Here is a 25,277-nt window from a genome sequence, read left to right on the forward strand (position 1 = left end):
ATATAATTTGTCTATATATCGATGTAGAATAAACAAAACTTACAATGGCAGGATATTCTAGATCTTTAAGTTGGAATTCAAATGGAAAAAGACAAGGATTTTTATATAATGTAGTACCTACGACCGTTAAGGGGTCTATCGAATTAAATAGAAGAGTTTCATCCGACAACAAACCAGAAGAGCATCTGAACCTGTCCAACTTCGGCAGCAGTAATGAATTCGGAAGTGGACATCTAATCGGACTTAAGTCTGCTCTTTCTCTCTATTTTGTCTCTGATGATGGTTCAGAATGGCATACATCTATCATCTATGCTCCATATTTTTATGTGAGCATCACTGACCCGGGGTGTGTGGATGTAACTCTACAGTTCTTATATAATAAGTTTAAATCACATTCTATTGGACCTGTTTTACTCGAACCATGCACAAAAATTGACTTGTCACTACCAAACCATCTTGAAAAAATCGATCCCACTGATGGCACCAGCAAACACAACATAGGACAATTAATTAGGATATATTTTAGCACAGTAGATCAATTAGAACGTGGAAGGGATCTTATTGTTGGATTAAAACGTCAATTTGAAAAGGAAATTGCTTTACATACTGATTTAAGTTCCACTCTAGGATACGATCCAGCGAATGAATCTTCAGTTAAAAGCGCATTTTCTGAGAGTTTTCTCTATAATGATAGTGAGAATTCTCTCAATTTAGCCTATCAAGATAGTTGGAAGTATAAAAATGAGCATTTCGAAGGTAAAAAGTATAACACCAATCCATCAATATCAAACATCGGAGACATATATGAATATGATATAAAGTATGTAAACAGGGTCTGTATAGATCTTTCCATACGTTGTGGCACATGGTATGATGTAGAACGTAATGGGTACGATGTCAAATTGAGGCAACTGTCAATCACTAGTGTTGCTCCATTAAATGTTCTGGCATGGGATATCGAATGTTATAAAGCCCCTTTGAAGTTTCCAGATATGGAAACAGATGAAATAATACTTATATCGGTCGTTTTTAACGGTCAAGGTTATCTAATTGTGAACAGAAGTGTTGTTGCAAAGGACATATTAGAGTTCTCTTATCAACCGTCAGAAGACATGATAGGAACTGCAAGTTTCAAAATATTTAATGAAGCTAATGAATTGGACTTATTGCAAAGATTTTTTAACCTAATTCTGGCACTAAAACCACATATTGTGGTAACATACAATGGCGATAATTTTGACTTCCCATATGTTAGTCGTAGATCTGAAATAAACGGCATTCCTATTGGGAAAGTACTTGGATTCTTTCATTCTTCAAGTGGGCTATTTACTAATTCCGCAATTTTAAATATGGATTGTTATAAATGGGTTGAAAGGGATTCATATTTACCATTTGGTTCCAGAACTTTGAAACAGGTCTGCAAATTAATGCTAAAATACAACCCAGTTGAAATTGATCCCGAAGATATGGTACATTTTGCCAGATCAGCACCGCAAAAATTGGCTGTATACAGTGTTTCTGATGCTGTGGCAACCTATTTTCTGTTCATAAAGTTCATACACAACTTTATATTTGCCCTTTGTTCAATTGTACCACTTCCTCCTAATGACACATTAAGACAGGGTACGGGTACATTATGTGAAAATCTTTTAATGGCTGAAGCTTACTCTAACAATATTTTATTTCCAAACAAACACACTCAAAAGTCTATACGTTATTATACGAACCCAGACACAGATAAACAACATCTGATTTACGAAAATTCATATATTGGTGGACGTGTTGAAAGTTTGCGTTGTGGCATCTTTCGTGACGACCAAGCCGAGCAATTTAAACTTAATTCGGCATCATATCAAATGTTAATTGATACTATTGAAGAAACGCTCTTGTACTGGGCTAAAAACAATATTGATGGAGATATAGAGACACTAATTTGTGACGAAGATGTTTCATCGTCCAATATTGATTTTGCTCCATCAGAAAAGCTATGCAGAATATTTTCTAAATTCGAAAATTTTAACGAAGTTTACCGTGATTTGTATACTAGATTGTGCACTCTAAGAGATAATCCAATGATTAAAACATTCCCACGCATATATCACTTGGATGTAGGAGCTATGTATCCAAATATTATAATATCACAACGATTGCAACCGACAGCTATTGTGACAGAAGATTTCTGTCGAAAGTGTTCTTATTATAAAGAATCCTTGTTGTGCCAAAAAAAAATGAATTGGAAACAAAGATTGGAAATATCACCAATAGACAAAAGCCAAATTCTCATTTTAGCTCAAGATCTAAAGGGTAGAGCATATAAATCAACAAACATCCAATATAATAATACGATCAAAGATGAAGATACTGAATCTGAGGAAGATGAAATAGAAACAATAAGTAAAAGCACAAATAGAACTTGGTATCAATTAAATGAACGCGAACGTGGTGCTGAATTGCAAAAGGCTGTAAAGCTATACTCACAGAAGATATTCAAGAAATCAAAGATTAATAGGGAAATAGATGTTGAAAGCATTATTTGTCAACGTGAAAACCCGTTTTATGTACAAACTGTTTCAACATTTCGTGACAGAAGATATACATATAAACATCTTAAAAAGGAAGGGGAAAATGAATTGAAACAGTTATTAAGAGAACTTAATCCAGATTCGGTGAAAATAAAGCAAGCTAGAGAAAAAATTCTGATCAATGACTCTCTTCAATTAGCGTATAAATGTATCCTTAATAGTTTTTATGGTTATGTCAAAAGGGCTGGATCACGTTGGTATAGTATGGAAATGGGTGCAATTGTTACATTTGCTGGTGCTTCTATAATTGATTCCGCCAGAAAACTTATAGAAAACGTAGGTATTCCCATAGAACTAGATACTGATGGTATATGGTGTATGCTTCCAGATATATTCCCCGCTGTTTTAGACTTAAAATTTGGATCAGGTGAAAGTGCCGGTAAAATTAAGGAATTAGAGTACATGACCACGGTTTTAAATATGTTAATTGCAAAAAAATGGACAAATGATCAATACTTAGAGCTTGAAGAAATAGGTAAATATAGAACAACCAGGCGTAACGAAATTGCGTTTGAGTTAGATGGGCCCTGGCATGCCATGTTCCTACCAGCTTCTGAAAAATCTGAGGAATTACTAAAGAAAAGATATGTCGTTTACAATCACCAAAATAAGATTGTTGAACTTAAGGGATTTGAAATTAAAAGACGTGGAGAAATGAGAATGATACAGCTATTTCAAGAAGATATATTTCCACAATATTTATTGGGGAAAACAAAAGATGATGCTTATAAAAATGCTGCAAAAGTGGCTCTATGCTACAGGCAGATTTTGGATAGTAGAGCTGCCGGGCTGGTTGAAGATGACATGTTTGATTTACTAGTTGCTAAAAAAACGGTAAAAAAACCTGTTAATCAACAACCTGCACTGAAATGTTTTGGTACAACCTCCGCAAAACGATTAGCTGAGTTATTTAAAAATGACACCTATTTGAATGATGGAAATCTATCAATGTCATTTTTATTGGCATCGCATCCAGAAGATGCTCCACGCACATCAAGAGCCATCCCTATTCAAACATTCAAGGTTGATTCTGCTGTGCGTTCCCAATTTTTATCCAAATGGCTAAAAATACAACTCTCTAAGGCAAATGTGTCATCCGCTCGCGACATACTAGATTGGGACTACTACAAAGAAAAACTAGATACACAAATTTTGAAATTAATTTGTCTACCTGCTATTATGCAGGGAGTTACTAATCCGATTCCTCATATTGACATGCCCAAGTGGATAAAAAAGAAACAATCCTTAGCTGAGAATAAACAAAGACAAATTAGTTCATTTTTCGCAAAAGGAGAAATATCAAATCAAAAGACCAGTAAAATAGATCTCCTAAAGGTTGAACACCCTAAAAAAATAAATATTAACTGGATACAAAACTTGAAGTTTAAATGGCTAAAAACTTCTCAGAATTTCAAAAGGAACCGAAAAAAAACGCAGTACATCAATTTCCAACTCCATAAAGAATTAAAGGAACTTTTGCCAGAAATTAGGACTCGTACTATAGATTTCGATGATCTGTATGCTCTATTTTCTGAAACTTGGCATGTGTACAACTTTTCTGTTGATGAGAAAAATCCTGGAATCATTAATTGCTATCTTTCAGTGCACAATAAACCCTTGTTTATTAATGTGAGAATAGAAGCTTGGAGGAAATTTTATATAAATAATAAGAAGAAATGGGATGTAGTACCAAATGAAAATGTAATTGTACGTGAAATAAATGATCAATACTTACTACCAAGAGGTGCAGTCCAGGCACATCTAATTGAATTGGAAATGAAAGAAAACTACTTTTTGGATTACATAAAGAATTCATTAAATTCAATATTTCACAAAACGGTTCTAGGTGTTTATGAGACACAAATACCAATTTTCTTTGATTTTCTAACTAGGATGGGAAATATGGTAAAAACCGGAAGTGAAGATGTTAATACAGTGATGAATAACAATATGGAATTCCAATCCAACAAATTGAGTCCGATTACAACAATGCACTCTGGTGATCTAAAATATTTTAGTGATGTTGAAATTTTGTATGTTCATATATTCCATGGGACAGACTATGAAACAAAAAGGCACAATAAATTTTTTGCCTCGATATATAGCAAAGAGGAAAACATGGTCAACAAAGTATTTATTGGAGGGTCAATGCTGCTAAAGAAATATGCGGATGAAGCTTTTACAAATATTTCTGAGCCAATATTGTCCAAACATAGAGCTAAGTGGATTGAACACAAAAGCATTAAGCACGATGACTATGTAAATCCTGCAATATTTCCTGATTGCTTTGGTGCCATATATGACGCAGAATTTGATATATCTGATATACCTATAACATCATTTAGGAATTCCCTTAGAAAGTTGGACAAATTTTTATATAATCTCCGACCGGCCGTATCGAAAAGGAAATATGTCGTATACGTATACTCTACACTTCAAACTTCTGAACTAGGTGATTGGTCTAAAGGTTTATATTACCCTGTACATTTTGAAGTATCTAATTCTCATCAAATTATCTCAAACACGTTCCTAAAACAATGTTTTGATTCTTCAATAGATCTTCTATATCAACATCTTTGCTTAATTGAAGAAAAATTGGCAATATCGCAAATATCATCAATTCCCTTCGGGTTCATTCTCTCTTTGAATAAACCGAATATGTTCAAATGTGTCTTTGATGTCATGTACGCAAGAGTTTTGAGATCATCATCGGTAATACTTTGGGGAACAAGAGATTTATCATCTGATCTAGGTGTCCCACATTTTTCTAACAAAACACACTCCGATTTTGATATTATTACGAATGAAAATCTGAATTTCACGGTACCAGGTATATATCGTGGTTATGGTGTAAATATAACGTTCAACCAATCGTTAATGTATAATGCTATCGTTTTGGAATCCAAATTAGATGGAAATATTCAATTTAACAATCCAAACACATTAAAATCTGATGAATACAAATGTTATGACGAAGTCCAACTCGATTCTAATTCGCATTTATCTCTATTTCACCCTCTTGCATTTAGAGCACTTGGTGCCACACTAGAAAATCTCATGAAACTCACAAATTTAGTCTTCCAAAAGGTTGATTATGGGACATTTCAGAATATAGTTAACATTTGCAGTTTTCTTAAACCATGGCTAAGTGATGCAGGAGCTATTTTGTATGATCCATCCCTCTATGCAATGGCAGTAATGTCCACACAAAAGTATCTGAAGAAACTTATATATCACTTTTCCTCTGTACACAAACTGAGAGTAATATATGTGACATCTACATCTATAGTTGTAGATACAAATACAACAAGCATAACGAAGGGCAGGAACAAGATTTATGAAGCTCTAGAAGATTTGTCATCCGCACATTCAAAATTTAGAAATATTCCATTCCATGTAGAAGAAGAATTCGTTGCAATGGCACAACTTGATAATACCTACTATATAAGATATAAGGATTATATTGATGCATCAAAATCAAATTGCTCTGAGAACTTAAAAGTGTTGGAATATCTGCCATGTGCAGTTGAAATGTTTATTAGATACTTTATTAAGACAATTGCACTAGACCCATTATGGCAATCTCTCAAAAAATTTTATATGAATGAGACGACTGATGATAAACAAATTGGGCAACAAGAACCGTTAGAACTTATAAATACTGATTCTTTAGATATCCAGGAGCAAATCGAAAAACACATAATACATGATTGGCATCAGCCAGGAACTCATTTTTCAAAACTGTATGATATTCTATCTGATAACGATTCATTTCTGAGGATGTTTGATAGAAGTGGTAGCCATTCCCAACTGAACTTTCCAGCGCTGCCAGGGAGTATTTTTGAAGGAAAAGATTGTTGGAAACTGGAAACAGTAAAATTACTTATCTATATAATCCAAATAGACAGAGCTCTAGACTGGAAAAATAATATTTTAAATACATCGTTCGAAGAAAAAATCCATCAACTCTTTATGTTAACTGGCGAAAGTGAGTATGTTTCAAAAAATTGGAACCCACCTATGAGAAAAATGGAAATAAATTCAATAACATGTGAAAAATGCTTTATGGTTTCAGATATTGATGTTGTATCTGGGCTTACATATATAGATGACAATGATGGTAATATCTCATATCAGTGGCCTTGTCAAATATGTTCTGACCCACTCAACAGTAAGCAAATTGAAGTTAAAATCATCCAATATTTGGAAAACATTTTTCATGCACAACAGGTAAGCATCTTATATCTATAATTCCTTTGCAGGCACAAGATTCGATTTGTCCAGATTGCAAAACTGTAAAAACGGTATACAGAAGGCGTGGGTGCAAGTGTGGAAAAAAATATGTTCCAAGACTATCTAAATCTCACTGGATGTAAGTAAACATTTATTTTATTGAAAAATTATAGGCATTGTTACAATGTAGCGAATCAAATATCAAACCTTGCGAACATGAAAAACCTGAAGGAATGTCTTGCTGGTTTCAGCGTCCTGGGAGAAATGATTAATCCACAAGCTCTATTCTGATGTTAATTTATGGAAAAATATACTACCTTTTGTAATAATTGATTTTGATTGCGAAGGAAACTGAAAAATACGCGTATAAAGTATGAAAGTTACCATTGCATGAACCGGTTCGAATGCTGCTTCAACGATTTCACTATATTGTTATGCTTCTATTCATTATAGTCTCATACCGTATTTTATTCTTATGTATCTTCAAGAGCGTACGTTCTGCTTCTGTAAAATCTTCGTTGTCTGCTTTGTGCTGGGCGTTCTCCATTAACATTATACCATCTATGGTGAATTTTAATTAGTGCGGTGAATTTTACCTAGAGATCTCAGAGTTTCATCTACATCTTGTTTGGGTGGCTGTATCACTGATTATGGGCATTGAGAAAGTCTTACATGTATGTTTACTGCAAAATCCGCAATGTCCTGAATTCCACTCATAATAGTATTTCTTACATTCTGAATATTTTAAATGAAATATATGTGTTATATATATAAGTAAATGTGTAAGGGTTTTAAGGTAAAAGACGTTATTTTAACAAACCACGCCAAATGGAAGGAGTGAACCTTGAGATGAAATCGCATTAGCGATAAATGGCATATCTAAAGCAATAACATCGAACAAATATCCATAAATTTTCATTTTTTAAGGGTGAACAACTTACAAGTCACATCCCCATTCATCAAGGTTGAATAACAAACGAAATAACCGCACATTTCTAAAGTTACATGAAACTCAAGAAATTGACATTCCATTACTATCTGTATTTCTTGTATTCAAATGCAGTTCATGCTTCTTCGCGAGATGATACCTCTCTCTCTCAAAACAATGCTGCTGCAAACATATCGAGGTTTCTTCTAAATGTCATCATTTCAACACTTATTTCAGAGATTTAACAGAACTATCTGATAATATTAGTGAACTAATGGAAAACTCGGGTGGTAATACCAAACAAAGTGAAGCACAGGTATGCTATAACTTGAGAGTAAGTCAAGTCTTTTTAGGGTAATACAAGTAGTAGTAAGTATGAAGATATATTCACCGAAGAAATAAAAAAAGTTTGTCATGTTTATCTCAATATCATCCTTGTAGGAGCAAGCGGAAGCCAATAGACAATATGATGCATTTGAGAATGAATCAACAAAAGGGCTAGGTATCCACTCCTATTAATACACATTATCCCAGATCTAATCACATATGTTACAAAGGAGCTAAAGGTATTCTGGTACACAGGGCAATGTAAAAGGAATTATGGAGAGAAATGTCCCAAAGATTGGAACTATAAAGGTGAAAATATTTGTTCTGCACCGGAAGGATATAATGGACAATGTAATACCGTTAAAGACTTTAGCAATCTGGAAATATACGAAAAGAAGGAATTTGCCTGGAAATGCGTAGCAGAATGGCCATGCACGAGTGAAACTCTTCTGGAAGAAGACTTTCAATGTCCAGCTGAATGGGTACCAATAGAAAACAATTTATGCCTTGCACCACAGGTACAATAAATGAAATAAACCTTACAAATTTCACAGGATTATAGAGGAAAGTGTCCCCCTATAATGGATTTTTCGAGATTCAATAAATCAGAAAAGGCAGAACTGGAGCAAAGATGTAAGTATCTAAGAATATCATAACAAATAAACAGGTCAAGTCCGATGGAAGAGATTAGAACAACTAACCAAAGTTGGAGAAAGTCTCTTGTATAGTATCAAGATGAAACTCAATGGTGCGATAAGGGATGGCATTATTTATCAGATTTAGCACTATCTTCAAGATTTTGAAATCTTCCTAAATCGTAATTCTCAATAAATGCTAATTCTGCTTCAGTCAACTCTGCCTTTTCCAGGAGAATCTGTCTCAACTTCCTCTGTCTTCTAACCTTCATTGACTCGCCTTGATATCATTTATCTAAATGTAACTGAAAACTCACCTGGTGTTAGTGTAAATATCGAGTATGCTGTAACGATAATGATGAGGATGTTGGTGATAAAACTGCCTGGATCCTCCTTGTAACTAGGAAAGAACCTTCCCCGTCCACGTGGACCTCGAAGATCTCCAGTTTTTGGAGATCCCTTGGTTATGTTACGCCACTCCTTGTTAAAATTGTTTGCATCTATGTTTTCAAAGTTTTGATGTACACCCCCCCTTTGGATGCCGCTGGATACGAAACGATTGCCAAAAGTAAAAATTTCCGGACGAACAAAGCTAAATGGGTGTAAACATCTTCGAAATACAAAAATATAATATTTGTTATATATCATAATGCAATTTTCAAAAAATTGATTTACACATCTATGAATCTAGCTCAACCGCCCCCACCTACACCTCTCTTTTTGAACTAGTATAGTTTAGGTGCTTATATACCCCTGTAGATTTTGTATATTTATGAGAAATTGTAAAATACCAATGCTGTTTATCGCACTAAATTCTCCTCTACAATGACGGCCGGAAGCTCTCTAAGGGGTTACAGTATCGGAACTACACTAGGTGTAGGCTCCTTCGGAAAAGTCAAACGTAGGCCAAGTTCCATTATAAACAATACGCCAATACAGTAGGGATACATAAAAGCTCTGGGAAGAAAGTTGCCATTAAAATCATAAATAAGACAAAGATGTCCACAATGGGAATAATGGGAAAGTTATCCAGGGAGATTACCGCAATTTCTGGTCTATACCATCCAAATATTATCCAACTATATGAATTGATTGATACGCCTGATACTCTTTTCATAATAATGGAATATGTGGACGGTTAGTCATTTATCTGGAAATATATCTCAATAGGCGGAGAACTCTTTGAATATGTATCCCAAAAGTCTCGTCTTCGCGAAGTAGAGGCTATTAGGTTGTTTAGACAAATTCTATCGGCTGTAGATTTTTGTCATCGGAGAATGGTTGTTTATTCCACAAACTTGCATATATATACAGCTGTGCCATCGCGACTTAAAACCAGAAAACATTCTGCTAGATAAATGTATGAATATAAAACTAGGAGATTTTGGGCTATCAAATTTCATGAGGTATGATACATTAAAATCATATAAAATATTTAGAGATGGTGAATGCCTAAAAACTCCTTGCGGCTCGCCAAATTATGCCTCACCAGAAGTAATCTGCGGCAAACCATATTCTGGTCCAGAGGTGGACATATGGTCATGTGGAATCATATTATACGTTCTCCTATGTGGAGCCCTACCGTTTGATGATGACGAAATGCCCGTGCTATTTGGAAAAATAAAACTGGGTATGTTTTGCTCAATTCTCATAAACTATTCAAAGGAAAATTCTATATACCTGGGCATATAACAAAAGATGCTAAATGGCTACTCTTACGAATGCTAGATGCTAATCCACAAACTCGAATAACTATGGAAGAATTGATGTTATTTTATCCATAGTTCATTAAAAAAATATTTAGGTCACACCCTTGGCTAAAATGGTACATTGTCAGTCCAAACTTATTAGAGAAGAAGGAAATAGAAAATGCCAAAAAATCGATTATCACGATAGAAACCACGGAATCGCTGGATCAACACTTCACAATGGATCCTTTCAATCCTCACAATATTGCTGTAGAAAGTTCGATATCAAATACATTCACTCTGAACAAGGCTCCCCCAAGGTGGAATCTGGGGATCATTGGAGTAAAACCCGAGGATAGTTGCATGTATCAAGTATGTTACTATGATCAAAAATCACATCATTAGGTTTGCCAATATTTGAAGGAAAATAATTATATTTGGAGGTTTCTACCGGGCTATAGACTATTGTGCAAACATTCAGAAAAGGAAATATTCAATTTTGTCATACAACTCTATAAGATTAGATACAAAACATATCTTATCGATGTGCAACTTTGCTCTGGAGTTATATTCCGTTAGTTTAAGCATAATATCATCAATCGTACTTTTTAGCGTGCCTACAGGAAGCGCATAGATTGATTAATGATATTACCTTAGTTATTAGCACCTAAAAATGTACATTAACAAAATTGTAGCTTTATAAGTGGCATATAATGTAGTTTTATTATATTTTACTCGTTAAACACTTATCTGTACTAATATTACAAGATTTTTGCTGTAAAACTGTATCATCTATCATAAGTCCTATAATGGGCTACTAATTAATCTGCCCTGGGTGTAGGTGTTGTGTTACTAGTTCCTGCCCTTCTTGACTCCTACGGATTTTCCGTAGGTTTTGGGGCCTTCAGACCTTCTAGAAGCACTGATTCTATCGATTTATGGAGTAACTCATCAGACTAATTCGCATGCAAGAGGTTTCCGAGGAACCTTTCGAGGATGTCTTCCAGCTTTTCTTCTGGAGCTCTTTCTTCAACTCCTCTTCTTCGATCGTGAGTTACCGAATCAAAGGTGGTACGTAGTACTCTAGTCTGCATGTAGGCTCTGATTTTTGTGGGCAAAGCTATTTTCTCTAGGTGCTTCGCGTGGTATTTTGTAACTATGCCATCCCAAGAATATACTATTGGAACGGTGCATGCTGGCATATTATGGATGCAGCATAATTCTTTTGCAAGGACATCGTATTTCCTTTGCTTATAAGATTCCGTATCTGAAACCTTAGTTGGACACGTGATTCCGACTTCGACTATAAATATCCTTTTATTTCTCCTGTCGTAGAGTTGGATATCGGGTCTATTGTTCGTTATCCTGGCGTCCATCTTTACAGCAGTATCGATCCTAAGTTCATTTGTACCGTCAGTAACTGTCTCCTGCATCACATATCCTTTAATGTTCTCTCCTTGTTAGATTGAACATGCGGCACAGGTGGAGAGATACACATTTCAGTACTTCGTTATGTCGTCTGGTGTAATCAAAGGCTAATTTATGTTCACAGCATGTGACCAGGTGGTCTACAGTAGCTGTTGTTCCTTTGCAATGTTTGCATTTATCATAGTTTCCCATGAAGATGTTTCTGTCTTGGAGAGCGCAGTAGGCTGCTTCGTCTCGGGCTGAGATGTTTCCATGTGTTAGCCAGAGTGCAGATTCCTTTCTGTCAATCAGGTTGTCTCCATTCAGTTGTAATTGGGTTAAAATAATTACATAAACGAGGATAGATAAGATAAATTTCTACATTAAACTGGGAGGTTATATCGCTGCAAAAAAGTTGCGTATTGAAAAGTAGATATACACCAATATGTGTTTCATAACTAAAAATGGGAATGTAAACAAACGCGATCTATAAATTGAGTGATAAATCGAAATTTATCGTATTTAGTCCAATATAGACGTACATGCCAATAAACAATTATAACAGAATATATGAGCAAGGAATTACCTCCTATGGAGTATACAATATAAATATATTCCCTTAAAACGAGGCGAATCGCAAAAAGCATCTCATTGGGATCCAATTTGTCATCTTTGAATAACTGCTATCTAGAGAAATAAAATGTGATAGTAAAGATACCCTTTACGTACTAAACATTCTATCGTTCAAATGTTTTCTATTGAGTTCATTAATGGGATAATTGCTAAAACGCTTTGTAGGTAATATTACATCTACGACTGTGACTCACTGAAAATGGTACAAAATATTCATCTTCAAAGAGAGAAATTAAGTCAAACCATGGCTGTATTCTATATAAGTAAGGTAGACTCTCTGATATGAAATACATCTTACAAATTATAAGTTCCACTGTTCATAAATCCATATTTGACCTGGGTGAATAAAACTAGCTACATTATCATGAAACATCCATTCTACGTAACAAATTGAAATCCAGATATGTTATAGGCAACAGCATTACTTGAGTAGAACGAATATAGATAGACTAGTTCTAAAACTGAATGTTTTAGCCGTTGTTGATTCTATATCGTGAACTTTAACCGGAACTAAGGAGTGATCATATTGCTACTAGAACTTCAAGTCCTGATTCTTTAAATAAGATACATAAAATGAGTACTTCATAGGTTGAGATTAAAGGGCTATATATTATAATTGTTGATTGCAGCTACGAATTCAAAGATAATTTCGTACTAATAGTTTGATTGCTAACCAACAATATATATCCCCTTATTCTCTGGTGAGACTTCTATTGAACAACTATCACCTGTGGAGAAGTCAAAAATTGTATATTGAGTTACTACCTGGATTAAATTGTCGATAACTCAATACACATAGATTATGTAAATAACAACATATGTATGGACCCACAACTCAATAATGTAAAGTACAGGTAAGCAAAATCGTAGCTGTAATCTCTGAGGGAAGCAAAACACCTGTATGTTTTCCGAACAGTGTAAAAGCACGATTATAGTAGAGGTTATTGTTATCAACTCTTACTAAGAAGGGATACCTGGCCAGCACAGACTTGTCATAGTTTAGTATCATATAAACATTGTATTGTTTGTTTTAAAGTGATGTACAAACGGTATTTAAAAGGATATAATATCAAAACATTTTATACGAACGAAATGAGAAAGTTTTAGGCAATGTATTAGTATAATAGAGGATTTAGGAGAATCTTTAAATTATTGTGGATGAAATGGCAGATCTAGGGATATTTCTCAGAATAATCCGAACGACCGGGACGTACAGCTGAGGATGATTGTAGGGGCTTCAATAGTTCATTAGAACATGAAGTATGAGCCTATAGTAGGTATAAGTTGTTGATTAAATGCTTAAGTTACTAATTACATGTTATCATAGTGCCTATCAGAATGTTGCGGCGATACTTCGTTCTGTAACCCTTACTACGCCTTCTTGGTGTATTGGCACTTGTGAAACGTTTCACATCTATAATATAACATTTGGACATGATCAATAATAACAAATCAAATGACTTGGAAGATGATCAACAGTTTTGGGAGAGTGAGGTGGAGCTGGCAAGGAAAAAGACTCTTGCTCCAGATGGAAAGAAGTTCAGATACTTTGATGACAAGGGAATCTTTAATTTCGTGTTTATGCTATGGATGTACAGGTGGGTTAAGGAAACGTCAAAGAGGTATCTAGATCCTTATATGCTTCACCCTCTCCCCTTGGCTGACCAGATTCTTATATGGCAGCCCATTCTTTCTAAGCACATTAGTGATGGTATCGCAAGCCTGGAAGTATATGAATCTTTAAGTGAATATGAGAAGAAGAAAGCCAAGAAACCTGTAAGATACATTTTGTTAAGGGCTCTAATTTTGACCTTTTGGAAGAGGCTGCTTGTTATTCTAGGGTGTGTAGTAGTGGTTAATGCTATTGGTATGAGTGTTGCTATTTTCCTGCACAAGTTGCTTAGATTTTTATCAGAGGAAGATTTTAAATTTGTGACGTTTCTATCCCTTGCATTTTCTACTGTTTCTATTGAATTATCCAAGGAAATCTGTATGGACCACACCAATTATTATCTGCACAGATTGGAAACCATTATTGATTCTTCAATTCGCATTACAGTATTCCAACATGGATTCTGTTATAGAAGGAGCCAGTTTGGAAACTTCCAATCCAAGGAAGCTGCTTGTAATAGAATTATACACAGTTGCTCCGGAGATTCACCCTGTTCCAGCGACCTATTACTATGCCCAGCTAGACGTTATAAGAATAATGAAGTTAATCCAAAACTGTATGCTCTTATTCTTAACGATCCTCACTATCTTCCATTTTTAATCGAATGCATTGCTGGATTCATTGATTTTTTTACAGCTTTTACGTATGGTATCATATTCGTTGGCAGCCAGTTTAACATGCAAGCAAGGACTATTTTGATGGTATCCTTCTCCTTAGTAGCATCTATGATCATGGTAGAAATTATAAATGGTTTACTCATGAAGTACTACTTTGGAATTAGAGATAATAAGATCGCTAAATCTGAGGAGGTTATGTCTGGGCTATACTTGATTGAAAGGATGGGACTTGATGATATTGGCCACAATGCTATTACAGAAGCCAGAAACGATGAACTGGTATTTATGTTTGTTCGTTTGTTTCTTTCATTTGTTAATAAGGTAATATTTACAAGTATAGTGTGTATATATCTTATTGCTCTGGTCAGGGACTTCGTCAGAGAACTTAGAGAAGCAGCTGACCTCAAGGCCGTTGATCCTTCTGGACTACTCGCCTCGGTCTTCGTTATTATGAAAAGCATTGGCCCACTATACATGATTCCAATAAGGCTAAGAATGTTAATGTTTAGTCTTAACGCATCAAGAAGACTTGAATTATTCTTCAGAACTTGTTCACCAAACTTTTACATTCCTGATAACAAGTTTACTGGGAAGACTACTCTGCCAGAGACACTACCTGATGAGGATAAGACACTGCCCAAGGGTCTGGTTGTAATGTTCAAGAAGGCCTCCTTTGCGTGGGTCAATAGCAGGAAGGATCTCCTAGACAACACGGGTACTACTTGTCTTAGGAACCTTGACTTTGTCCTCAACACTGGTGACCTTGCCATTATTACTGGTGCTCAAGGTTCTGGCAAGACCAACTTTGTCAAGGCTATCCTTGGTGACATGACTCTTGTTGAAGGATCAATGGCTGTATTGCCTCTCTCTACTAACATGCCAATATTTTATGCCTCTCAGGATGTCTGGCTACAAAAGGGTACCATCAGGGCTAACATTACCTTTGGTCACAGATTTTATGAGGATATCTACAATACAGTCATAAAAGCAGTTGAACTTGAACATGATATATCCACTTGGGAAAGAGGTGACATGCGTAAGATTTCTGAACATGGTTATTCCCTCAGTGGAGGTCAGAGAATGAGAGTTGGACTTGCTCGTGCCATCTACGCTTACCTCATCTTTAGCAAGACTAATAGGGAGAGTGAATCTGGACATTCCTTCCTTGTGGTAATAGATGACTGCTTCACTAGCTTGGATCCATTCGTGGCGAAGACAATCTTCAAGAACTTGTTTGAAAAGGGAAGAGGTCTACTCTCTGGTGGTGATGTTGCCACAGTTCTAACGATATCCAAGCGTATTTTGGATGCTTGTGTATCAGCTGAGTCATCGGAGTCATTCCCGGATGCTCCAATATATTTTCTGGAGAACAAGGGTCTTGTGCAGAGCAACAAACTTAAATCCCTAATAGAGCACGAAGTTGGTCATATTGAGCCTCCAAAACCTTCTTTCGATAGAGTGAAGCTTTCATCTGTATCACGTGATATTCTTAGCAGATGCAGTTCTGATGACTATACTCGTGATGGACGAAGAAGGTCAACAAAATCTAGATACTCCGACTCTCCCACTGTTCAAATGTTATATGATAGGATCAATTTTAAATGTGGTAAGAATAAGAACTTCAAGCCATATCTGGTGTATATCCGTGCAGCAGGTTGGCCTATATTCTTCTTTGTTTTATTCACCATTTTATTCTCAACACTGGATAATACAAAGTTTATTATTGTTTCAAAAGTCTCTGATTCCATTATTGATTATACAAATAAGCACAAAGAAACAGTAATTTCACCAGAGGATATCAAGGACTATGCATCCAGAGCTCTTAGATGGATCGTTGTTCTTTCAACATCAATTATGATTGGCGCATTACTTCGTATTATAACAATGACTATTGCTTCATTTAATGTATCAAGGAGAATACATGAGTATTCTGTTAATTCCATATTTACAAGTAGCTCAGCCATATTGAAGATTAAAAAATCCATTGGCAGTATTTTGACATTCTTATATATGGATATTGTTTTTATTGATAATGGTTTGGGTTATATTCTTCAATATATTCTCCTCTTGGCTATTGAGTCCATTGTTCATCTTTTCACGCTTCTGTTCATAATACCATGGGCTACTCCACTTATTGTTTTACTTTGCCTTGTGGTTTTGAAGTATGTTGTATATTACTACACTAAATCATGTAGAAATGTATATTTTGCACGTTTGGAGTCGTTTTATCTCATTGATTCGACCATTGAATCAGCCATATATGGTTCACCAATATATCGTAGTTTCAAGAAGGAGTGGGAATTGATGCATACCATGGTTGAACAGGCCGATTATAATATAAGATCAAACTATATGGCAAAATCATCAGTTTTTTGGAGCTCCATTTCTTTTAGGTGTCTACTCTCACCATTGGCTTTCTTTATCCTCGTATTTCCTTTGGTTAAGTCCAGGATATCTGGTACAGGAGTACAAGTTGGTTACTATGCCACGGCATACTCAATATTTCTTGCTGTCAACTCTAAATTTTCAAGTATGTTAACTATTTACCACATGTTAGAGATGTATACTATGCCAATCAGGAGGTTTGAGAATTTCGTCCCTCCAAGCACCAAGATCAAGTTTGACAAAAAGAGGAACATTCACCAGACGGATTTTATTGTAGATCGTTCTGCATCAAGTAGAGATGATAAGATAGCAGATGAGGATATCAAGGACTCCCTTCGTAGAAGACGTCATAACGAGTATGCTGAGAGAAGAGCTGCTAGATGTACTAGTCTCAAGATGCTCTTCTTTAAGCACCAGGTTAATATATTTGACATCTCCAAGTATGCAGTTCCAGGTCAAGTCAGAATACAGCTAAGAGATGTCAGTGTACATGTGACGTCTGGCAAGTCTAAGGAGAAGCATGTCATTCTCAAGAATGTTACATGTTCGGCTAATATTTCTGATATTGTCGGAGTTATTGGAAGAACTGGTGCAGGAAAGTCTACCCTATTGTCAGTGCTCCAGAATCTGGCGGAGAATAGAGATGGTTCTGTCCTCTTGGACGGCTGTGATTTGAATGATATGCCAAAGAATGTGACTAGGCAGATTATTGGAGTACTACCTCAACTGCCCTTCGTATTCAGGGGGTGGACTGTTCGCAGATTCATTGATCCAAGAATGTTATTTGAAGATGTTGATATTGAAGCAGCCTTGGAAATTTGTGGTTTACTCAAGTTTGTAATGAATCTCCCAGGTGGCAAGGGCCTTGACGCCATCATCATACCTGACCATTATCACAAGGATATGCCAAGGTATTACAAGAGAGTGTACTATGGACCTACTTTAAAGCCACATGATGCCTCTTCTGCAGATAATGTGAACATTGACTATGGATCAGCACTGTCAAACTCACAATTACGTACACTATCAGTAGCAAGACTAGTGCTCTACAGAGAATTCTTCAAGGTTATCCTGGTTGATGAGCCTCCAGAGGATGAACTTGGAGTAACAAAGGAGGGTGTCCCGATTTATGAAATTCTAAGGGCGCACTTCCAACACTGTACAACATTTATCGCAGCTCACGATGCAAGTATCTTGCGTTTCTGCACTTCAGTCTGGGCCTTTAATGACGGCTCCCTTATTAGGACCTACAAGACTGAAGAAGTTGTCGACAGCTACTCTCTATCAAAGACCATAGAGGATTTCATTACCACACATGTTTAATGCAGTAAATATTTTATTTTAATGCCATTCAATATCGGATATACCACAAGATAAGATTTAAATTGCATATTATCAATTTATACGCTCTAATTCCAACTTTGTATATCACTTACAGGTAGGAATGGTATCTTGCAATGAAACACTTGTTTTCTGTGGGCAGTACATTATTCTTTGCATAGACGTCCTATGGTATCTCTTCATTTCACCAAAAAGAAAGTCAAAATTTTAGTCCGCACGAATATCAAATAAATTGATGCTGATAATTGTAGATATCAAGTAGGTGGATTCTATCAATTCAAGTGTTTTTATCTGCTTTTCAACAAATGCTGAGTTTTCAGTAAACGTTTTTTTCCTCTATTGGAAATTTTAGCATTTAAATCCACCTTAGGTGGAACCGAAAATCCAAATGCTTTGGCGATTCTCTTTAGATCCAAGGATTGCACATTAAATATGTCTTTCAGACTATGTGACATATACGCCTAAAGTTGGTTTATATATCATCAAAACATTGAACTAACATGAAGGTATGATCTATATGCGTCTCTGGATGAACGATTCAAATAAAAATTTTTTTCGATTAGTTTTTCCAGTTGTAGTTGCACATTTACTATTTTCTTCAAAGTAAAGTCATATTTGCTTAGAGAAACCTTCATTGATTTTAAGTATTGCAAAAATCCGACTTCTTCAGGCATAAGGAACATTATAGCTTTCCCCTTCCCGTCAACACCTCTAGCTGTTCTTCCCACACGATGGATATAATCCCTAGGATCATCTGGTGGATCATATTGGACTATCCAGTCGACCTTCGGTATATCCAGTCCCCTTGCAGCAACATCGGTACAAAGGAGATGACCACTCTAAAAATCGTTTATATATAAGATTTACACAAACCGTTGCTTTACAAAAAGAGTAATACGTGGCCATTCTAGCAGATTGTTTTTTCTTGCCATGTATAGATTTAGCAGGTATATCAATATAATTGAGTAACTCATCATGAAATTTGACTGAATTACAACTGCTGAAGAAAACCATGACCTTTTTGTCCATATTCTTTTTCAGAAAAGTAAACAGTAGCAAAAATCGGTTTTCAGGCTCGCAAACGACATATCCCTGTTCCAAGCCTACAACCGTTGCTACATCACTTATTGACGCCTATAAGGTATTATTGCAATCATATTTTGAATACCTCTAAAAATATTGGCGATTTAAGGGACAGACGCGCTAAATCTTCTACATTAGAACCATGCGTGGCAGAGAATAAGCAAGTTTGCCTTTTTTCTGGAAGCAACTTTATAATTTGATTTAACTCTTCTTCAAAACCGATTTCTAATATCCTATCAGCTTCATCTATTATAAACAGCAGGAGATTCTTAAATACAAATCCCTTGGTATTTTGCATATGGTCTAATAAACGTCCGGGGGTTGCAATTAGAATATTTACACCCCTAACAAGTTTTTCGGCTTCTTGCTTCCTATTGGCACCGCCCATAACGAGACCGAGTGTTTGTGGAAGATATTTGCATATATCTTTAGCCACTTCGTATATTTGCAGGCTGAGTTCTCTTGTTGGTGAAATGATAATACCACCGGTACCATTCCTTGGCATAAATTTTACTTGGAATAAAATTTCCGCCAAAGGTATCAAGAAGGCCAAGGTTTTACCGGATCCTATATGGGAGATGACAGTATATAAAAACAAAATGCATAAATGAATCCTAAATCTTACCTGTTTTTGCTTTTCCAAGAACATCTTTCCCTTTTAGTAAAGGTGGAATGCATTTAGCTTGAATTTCCGTTGTTTTCACAAATTCCTGTTCATTCAGTGCCTTTAATATAGGTTCCGAAAGTTCTAAATCTCTAAAAAACACGTTTGTAAAGTATTCTAAACCATTTTTTTTATGCGATAACTCCATATTTTCTTCTATACTCGTGTTATTAGCTGACAAATGGCTTTCGCCTTCTATGGCCGGCGGCATAGTGAAAGAACCACAAAGATAACAGATATAGTATACAACTAATTCTTTTCATACAAATCTGGCTGCATTTACAGTTACAAGAAACTAATATAAATCCTGGGCTTGAGGATTATGACCTCACAATCTCAGTCTAGCTTTATGCCAGGGGACGGGATTAAAAATTTTGATTCCACTTCAGTATTCATTTTTATATTATAAAATATACATATCTGGTTTAATATCTTTAAAATATATAATATATGGAAGCGGAAATATGCTCACATTTCAAAATCACTATACCCAGTGTTTCTCATAACATAGGCTGTTTTACCCATATCCAAAGATACTTGATGCTTTCTCAAACATATAAAACTGAAATGCTAAAAAAAGAAGATGAGTGACTATAAAAGATACAAAAGGGATTACTATGGTAGAGATCATCCGAGTGATTCGTACAAAAGATACGGAAGTGGCCGATACAATGAAGAGAGAAAATATAACAGTGATAATTATCGACGAGTTAAAGATAAATATAGCCATGAATCCGACGCAAATATGGAAGATACTTCTAGTCCAGAATCTTCAAATAGAAGATATGGAACTAAGGAATACGAAAGACCGTCCGATCATCCACACAACTCTAAATATTCTAAATTTAAGTATAATTATTATTTGCAGGAAGGCAAAACTGTTGATAGATCTGGTTATTCTAGACGTAGAGACCATGAGAAACATATATCCTACGATACAGACGAAAATCCCTCTTCAAACGAAAATGACAAGTATTCTACTATAATTGTTAGAACTTTAGATCCAGATATAACGGAGGAAAATGTGGAGAATGCCATATCTGATTTGGCAATACGAAATGGTTTTTCCCTCCCAAATTTGGTTAATTTAAAAAAACTGCCAAATAGCACAATATCTGGTGTGTATTTTGGTTCGGATAACTCAACACATACACCACAAATACTGAACGAATACTCTTACACCTTTGGATTCGAAAAGATTGCGTTGGTTACTTTTCCATCATCTAGCGCCGCTACAAGATTTATGGAATCAGTGAAGTCTAGAATGCTCAGAATATGTGATAAGGAATATTATGTAGAATTTGATACGTCTATTTCTGGTTATTCTAAATCAGTGGCTTTGGCGAATGATAGTTCGGTTCCGGATCTGAATGAAATTGCATCTCTCCTTCAAAAGAGAAAATTGCAATCCGACTGGAACTGTCCATCATGTAGATTTTTAAACTTTGCCCGGAGAATCTCATGTTTAAGTTGCGGAATCCCTAGACCACCTGATTCTGTGCTAGAAAGTCAGAACATTGCCACCGGGATTGCTGCAATAAATCAGGCTCAAATGCTCCAATCAAATATATCAGACATTTCTCATTGGATTGTTTTAAAAAATGTTCCTGGCAATTCTAATCCGGCGGAACTTATTTTACGGATTATAGAAATAATTCCAGATTCTCCGCAACAGTTGCACAAATGTATATATGTTGCTGATCCAAACTCTCAAACTAAACGGGGGTTTATTTTCTTAAACTTTCTTTCATCTTCCCCTGTGGAGAAATATATAGCAAATAGAGGGGAAAAGAAATCCGATCTCATAAAATTAGGTGATTCTTACCACCGCATGGACACAGTTAGGGCGAGGGAAAAGCATGTTGCAGAGGAATTATTTAAGAAGATAAAGTTCACTTCAACTAGGATTTACTATGAGTTTGACACATTAGCTCTAGGAACTACTTTGATATCTGAAAATTACACAAAAATATCGAATCACAAGGAACATCATTCGTTCAAAATAAAGACTACTGATATTAAAACTCTTGAAGTAGTTGTAAATTCCAGTGATGCTCCATCTACGACGTCGAATTATTTCAGTACCTGGGTCTCTGACAGCATATGGGTATCCACTGGAAAACCCGATACAGCATCTTTTGTATACGATCCAAGCACAGACTATTTTTTTGATCACAAGCTTAGCCTATACTATGATGCTGCCAGTGGCTATTACATGTCACTCACAGGCAATTACTATATTTGGGATGATCAATCTAGTTCCCTAAGAATTGTAAATAACGAGGATATTACGAGCCCAGTTCCTGGGCCCGTAGAAAAGAATATTGGTAGCACACAAAAAATTGGGGTTCCTAGTAATATTTCCGGTGTAATAGAAGCTGCCATGAAAGTCGCACAGGTGTCAAAGGAAAACACACAGCAAATATCCTCTGTAATAGAGAAAAAAAAGGATTGTATAAAAACTAAAAGGAACATTTTGAACTTTGGTGAAACTTTTACCAAGGGTTCAGTGTCTGATGGTGAATGTGATATGGATCTTGAAGATAATTCTGATGAAGAATCATCAAAAATTGTTCACAAAATATCCAAGGATACTAATCCGAAAGACGACACGATTCAAGAGCCTAAGCTTAAGACCCTTAACATCTGTTTTGTTTGTATTAGAACGTTTGACACAGATGAGGATCTTCATATTCATAAAAGGGACTCAAAATACCATCAAACCTTACTTTCACTAACTGGTGCCTAATCACCCTGCTTTTATTGCACAACATGCCCTGCAATGTCATTTTAAGTATAATGTATTATTTTATATGTGTATATTAGTTTTGTTGCTTACTTATTAGGTTTATTATTTAATATGACTCAGCCAGCGTCTGGTGCTCAGCATACGCACGTATCTGCGACCTACAAATTACGTACGGGGAATTCAGATGGCTCAAATATTTATAATAACCTATCTAATTCTGAGGATTCTATGGTAATTATACTCGATCTTACTCCCTCGGCATGGGCATATGGAGTATCCCCTATCAAACACAACGAAAACAACAGATTGTATCTCCAAGATATGTACAACATCATTATTGGATTCTTGAAATCCTATGCTTATATGTCTATTAATAACAGATGCTGTATTATTGGCACTCACAATTGCGGATGGTATGAAAGTCCTCTTCCATACAAATTATAGCTCTTATTTTAGCAAAATTCTCTATGAAGGTGTGCTTTTTAGTGATTGGCTTCCTTCTTGTTATGATGGAGAAGATGTGCAAGATTCTCTGGTAGAAACAGTCACGAAGCGCATATGGAATGAAATTGTCAATTTTATAGAATTTGGCTTGGACAACCCCTATAAAGATGCACAATTGACCTCTGCGATCTCAATGGGCTTACTATGTTCGTAAACTTTCTTTGGAATATTTTGTTTTCAGATTTAAACCGAATCGAACATTGTAATATCGGCACTGGGAAAAAGATCATAATCATTGATGTTTCGAATGCGGAAAATTACAAATCGCAATACATTGGATTGATGAACATCGCATTTTCAGCATCAAACTTGGTATCTTTATTCTCCCATTATTAACATCTATGCAGAGGATAACATTAAATGTCTGTTCACTCGGCAATCCTTCCGTAAGTTTATGCCAACCAACTATTTTATTTTTAAGGGGATATTGGAACAACTTGGTGCAATAACAAATGCAAAGTATCTCTTACTTTCAAACGTGTTTCAATCGGAGACAGAAGTGGTGAATCTAGGCCAAGCCATCTTCCAACTTCTAACGGTAACAAATTACTTTTGAAATATCTGTATAGTTTTGGTTATTGCCTTCACAAGGGATCAGTGGGATGCTCTCAACTCAACTTCCGTTTGAATTTATCAACACGGGAATATGTTATTGCCACTATAAGGCAATAGAAATCGCATTTTTGTGCCCATGCTGTTTTTCAGGTTTATTTTCATGGCCATAAAATCCTTCTATAGTCTACTGCTCTGAAAAGGATGACCATGGTAAATATAGAATTATATGCATGGTTTGCGGGTTTGTTTTCGTGTATGTGTATAGTCAATATTTCAAGGTCTCGTCTTATTAAGCAATTGATAAAGAAACGCCTATCTAGCGAGGCGGACTTCTCAAAAAATTAAAGTGCAAACTTATGTATACACTTTTATACATCTCCAGTGAAGGGGAGCACCAGCTTCTTACCATACCATTTGGACTTTGCAAAATAGTAGAAAAAATCCACGTACAACGCAGTCTGTATGAATCCTGCAGTCCAACAAACGAGACAGATATATGAAGGCGACTCAAAGAGATAGCGATAAATCCAGTTTATTAGATAGAAACCCCTGTATAATCCCATGGTAAGAACGTAGTGCGAAGTGATATTTTCTACTTCGCGCTGCTGGTAAAGCATCGTCAGCTGTGGTAATATAGCAACACTTTCTAGCCATATTGAAAATGTCCAAAGCACGTCGACAAAATCATATCTTTTGGTTGTCAGCAAGGCCAAAACTGTTAATAATTATGATTCCTCTAGTCAACTAACCGAATACAGGTCCAAGTATATACTTTTCATAGGAGAATTTATCAATCTTCCTGTTGTATGTTTGAGAAATGGGTGGACGGAATCTGATCAGGTAAATCGAATATGCTGTCACTAGAATAAACAAAATCTTCATAAATGTGTTATAAAAGCTGATAAAGTAGATGAACAAATCGACATATCTGCAAATTATTTGTGGCTATGCCAATTATCAGTAGATTACCTGCAAACAAAGACCATAAGATAAAGCTCAAGCATCCTACAAGATATACCCAAGCAGTTCTTTGATACTTTTAATTTCCAAACGAGAAGTATTAGGCTCACAATGTGGCACATGTCGCCAGCAAGGCGAAATATATTCATAGACATCGTGTATACTAAAACAGTGTAACAAAGAGTATGTGTACTAATGAAATATATTTCTCATCATATAAAAATGTAGCCCTAAACACCAAATATAAAGCTGTGAATAAACAGCAGTGGCTCAGAGCCAAACGGCAATATCGGGCTAGGCAGTTTGTCCGCAGT

The 25,277-nt window shown here is 35.7% G+C and overlaps 10 protein-coding genes across 10 annotated transcripts, besides 1 other annotated feature; 6 read left to right on the forward strand and 4 right to left on the reverse strand.

Annotated features, from left to right (window-relative positions):
* Positions 1 to 44: 44 nt before the first annotated feature.
* BEWA_010730 (DNA polymerase epsilon, catalytic subunit a, putative) lies at positions 45 to 6,958 on the forward strand (the record flags this gene model as incomplete). The annotated part of the gene is made up of 2 exons (XM_004831265.1): positions 45 to 6,812; positions 6,845 to 6,958. The coding sequence occupies 2 exons, from the start codon at positions 45 to 47 to the stop codon at positions 6,956 to 6,958; spliced, it is 6,882 nt and encodes a 2,293-aa protein (XP_004831322.1).
* A 16-nt stretch (positions 6,959 to 6,974) lies between these two features.
* On the reverse strand, positions 6,975 to 7,745 carry BEWA_010740 (hypothetical protein). Its single transcript, XM_004831266.1, has 6 exons — positions 7,636 to 7,745; positions 7,488 to 7,550; positions 7,412 to 7,451; positions 7,277 to 7,376; positions 7,133 to 7,239; positions 6,975 to 7,097 (listed from the first exon to the last, which is right to left on the reverse strand). Exons 1-6 carry the CDS (start codon positions 7,732 to 7,734, stop codon positions 7,084 to 7,086), a joined length of 423 nt encoding a protein of 140 aa, XP_004831323.1. The 5' UTR covers positions 7,735 to 7,745; the 3' UTR covers positions 6,975 to 7,083.
* Positions 7,746 to 7,800: 55 nt separating this feature from the next.
* On the forward strand, positions 7,801 to 8,870 carry BEWA_010750 (hypothetical protein). Its single transcript, XM_004831267.1, has 7 exons — positions 7,801 to 7,942; positions 7,981 to 8,059; positions 8,097 to 8,150; positions 8,185 to 8,245; positions 8,278 to 8,588; positions 8,625 to 8,703; positions 8,738 to 8,870. The coding sequence occupies exons 1-7, from the start codon at positions 7,821 to 7,823 to the stop codon at positions 8,851 to 8,853; spliced, it is 822 nt and encodes a 273-aa protein (XP_004831324.1). The 5' UTR covers positions 7,801 to 7,820; the 3' UTR covers positions 8,854 to 8,870.
* Positions 8,871 to 9,703: 833 nt separating this feature from the next.
* Positions 9,704 to 10,972, forward strand: BEWA_010760 (protein kinase domain-containing protein; the record flags this gene model as incomplete). The annotated part of the gene is made up of 7 exons (XM_004831268.1): positions 9,704 to 9,842; positions 9,876 to 9,985; positions 10,020 to 10,111; positions 10,145 to 10,335; positions 10,371 to 10,473; positions 10,510 to 10,765; positions 10,799 to 10,972. 7 exons carry the CDS (start codon positions 9,704 to 9,706, stop codon positions 10,970 to 10,972), a joined length of 1,065 nt encoding a protein of 354 aa, XP_004831325.1.
* Positions 10,973 to 11,349: 377 nt separating this feature from the next.
* Positions 11,350 to 11,826, reverse strand: BEWA_010770 (hypothetical protein; the record flags this gene model as incomplete). The annotated part of the gene is made up of 1 exon (XM_004831269.1): positions 11,350 to 11,826. The coding sequence occupies one exon, from the start codon at positions 11,824 to 11,826 to the stop codon at positions 11,350 to 11,352; it is 477 nt and encodes a 158-aa protein (XP_004831326.1).
* Positions 11,827 to 13,867: 2,041 nt separating this feature from the next.
* Positions 13,868 to 18,430, forward strand: BEWA_010780 (ABC transporter, ATP-binding protein domain-containing protein; the record flags this gene model as incomplete). The annotated part of the gene is made up of 1 exon (XM_004831270.1): positions 13,868 to 18,430. The coding sequence occupies one exon, from the start codon at positions 13,868 to 13,870 to the stop codon at positions 18,428 to 18,430; it is 4,563 nt and encodes a 1,520-aa protein (XP_004831327.1).
* A 305-nt stretch (positions 18,431 to 18,735) lies between these two features.
* On the reverse strand, positions 18,736 to 20,406 carry BEWA_010790 (DEAD box ATP-dependent RNA helicase family member protein; the record flags this gene model as incomplete). The annotated part of the gene is made up of 5 exons (XM_004831271.1): positions 18,736 to 18,909; positions 18,949 to 19,287; positions 19,322 to 19,582; positions 19,617 to 20,098; positions 20,157 to 20,406. The coding sequence occupies 5 exons, from the start codon at positions 20,404 to 20,406 to the stop codon at positions 18,736 to 18,738; spliced, it is 1,506 nt and encodes a 501-aa protein (XP_004831328.1).
* A 183-nt stretch (positions 20,407 to 20,589) lies between these two features.
* Positions 20,590 to 20,647: a sequence feature (AT_rich).
* A 131-nt stretch (positions 20,648 to 20,778) lies between these two features.
* Positions 20,779 to 22,944, forward strand: BEWA_010800 (hypothetical protein; the record flags this gene model as incomplete). The annotated part of the gene is made up of 1 exon (XM_004831272.1): positions 20,779 to 22,944. One exon carries the CDS (start codon positions 20,779 to 20,781, stop codon positions 22,942 to 22,944), a length of 2,166 nt encoding a protein of 721 aa, XP_004831329.1.
* Positions 22,945 to 23,055: 111 nt separating this feature from the next.
* On the forward strand, positions 23,056 to 24,004 carry BEWA_010810 (hypothetical protein; the record flags this gene model as incomplete). The annotated part of the gene is made up of 5 exons (XM_004831273.1): positions 23,056 to 23,357; positions 23,389 to 23,594; positions 23,630 to 23,760; positions 23,796 to 23,834; positions 23,870 to 24,004. The coding sequence occupies 5 exons, from the start codon at positions 23,056 to 23,058 to the stop codon at positions 24,002 to 24,004; spliced, it is 813 nt and encodes a 270-aa protein (XP_004831330.1).
* Positions 24,005 to 24,293: 289 nt separating this feature from the next.
* On the reverse strand, positions 24,294 to 25,216 carry BEWA_010820 (er lumen protein retaining receptor, putative). The gene is made up of 3 exons (XM_004831274.1): positions 24,973 to 25,216; positions 24,753 to 24,931; positions 24,294 to 24,718 (listed from the first exon to the last, which is right to left on the reverse strand). Exons 1-3 carry the CDS (start codon positions 25,116 to 25,118, stop codon positions 24,372 to 24,374), a joined length of 672 nt encoding a protein of 223 aa, XP_004831331.1. The 5' UTR covers positions 25,119 to 25,216; the 3' UTR covers positions 24,294 to 24,371.
* Positions 25,217 to 25,277: the final 61 nt, after the last annotated feature.

This window comes from Theileria equi, chromosome 3, assembly GCF_000342415.1.
Source record: "Theileria equi strain WA chromosome 3, complete sequence".
Taxonomy (NCBI): Eukaryota; Apicomplexa; class Aconoidasida; order Piroplasmida; family Theileriidae; genus Theileria; species Theileria equi.

What these genes read in the sequence shown, in the direction of transcription:
- BEWA_010740 (XM_004831266.1), bottom strand. Translation starts at nt 7,734, where the DNA reads ATGAAAATTTATGGATATTTGTTCGATGTTATTGCTTTAGATATGCCA. An exon ending in CACTCCTTCCATTTGGCGTG is followed by an intron (nt 7,551 to 7,635) that starts GTTTGTTAAAAT and finishes TAAAATATTCAG; the next exon opens with AATGTAAGAAATACTATTAT. An exon ending in ATACATAAGAATAAAATACG is followed by an intron (nt 7,240 to 7,276) that starts GTATGAGACTAT and finishes ATAACAATATAG; the next exon opens with TGAAATCGTTGAAGCAGCAT.
- BEWA_010750 (XM_004831267.1), top strand. Translation starts at nt 7,821, where the DNA reads ATGAAACTCAAGAAATTGACATTCCATTACTATCTGTATTTCTTGTAT. An exon ending in TCACCGAAGAAATAAAAAAA is followed by an intron (nt 8,151 to 8,184) that starts GTTTGTCATGTT and finishes TCATCCTTGTAG; the next exon opens with GAGCAAGCGGAAGCCAATAG. An exon ending in ATTTATGCCTTGCACCACAG is followed by an intron (nt 8,589 to 8,624) that starts GTACAATAAATG and finishes CAAATTTCACAG; the next exon opens with GATTATAGAGGAAAGTGTCC.
- BEWA_010820 (XM_004831274.1), bottom strand. Translation starts at nt 25,118, where the DNA reads ATGTCTATGAATATATTTCGCCTTGCTGGCGACATGTGCCACATTGTG. An exon ending in CTTATGGTCTTTGTTTGCAG is followed by an intron (nt 24,932 to 24,972) that starts GTAATCTACTGA and finishes AATAATTTGCAG; the next exon opens with ATATGTCGATTTGTTCATCT. An exon ending in TATACTTGGACCTGTATTCG is followed by an intron (nt 24,719 to 24,752) that starts GTTAGTTGACTA and finishes AATTATTAACAG; the next exon opens with TTTTGGCCTTGCTGACAACC.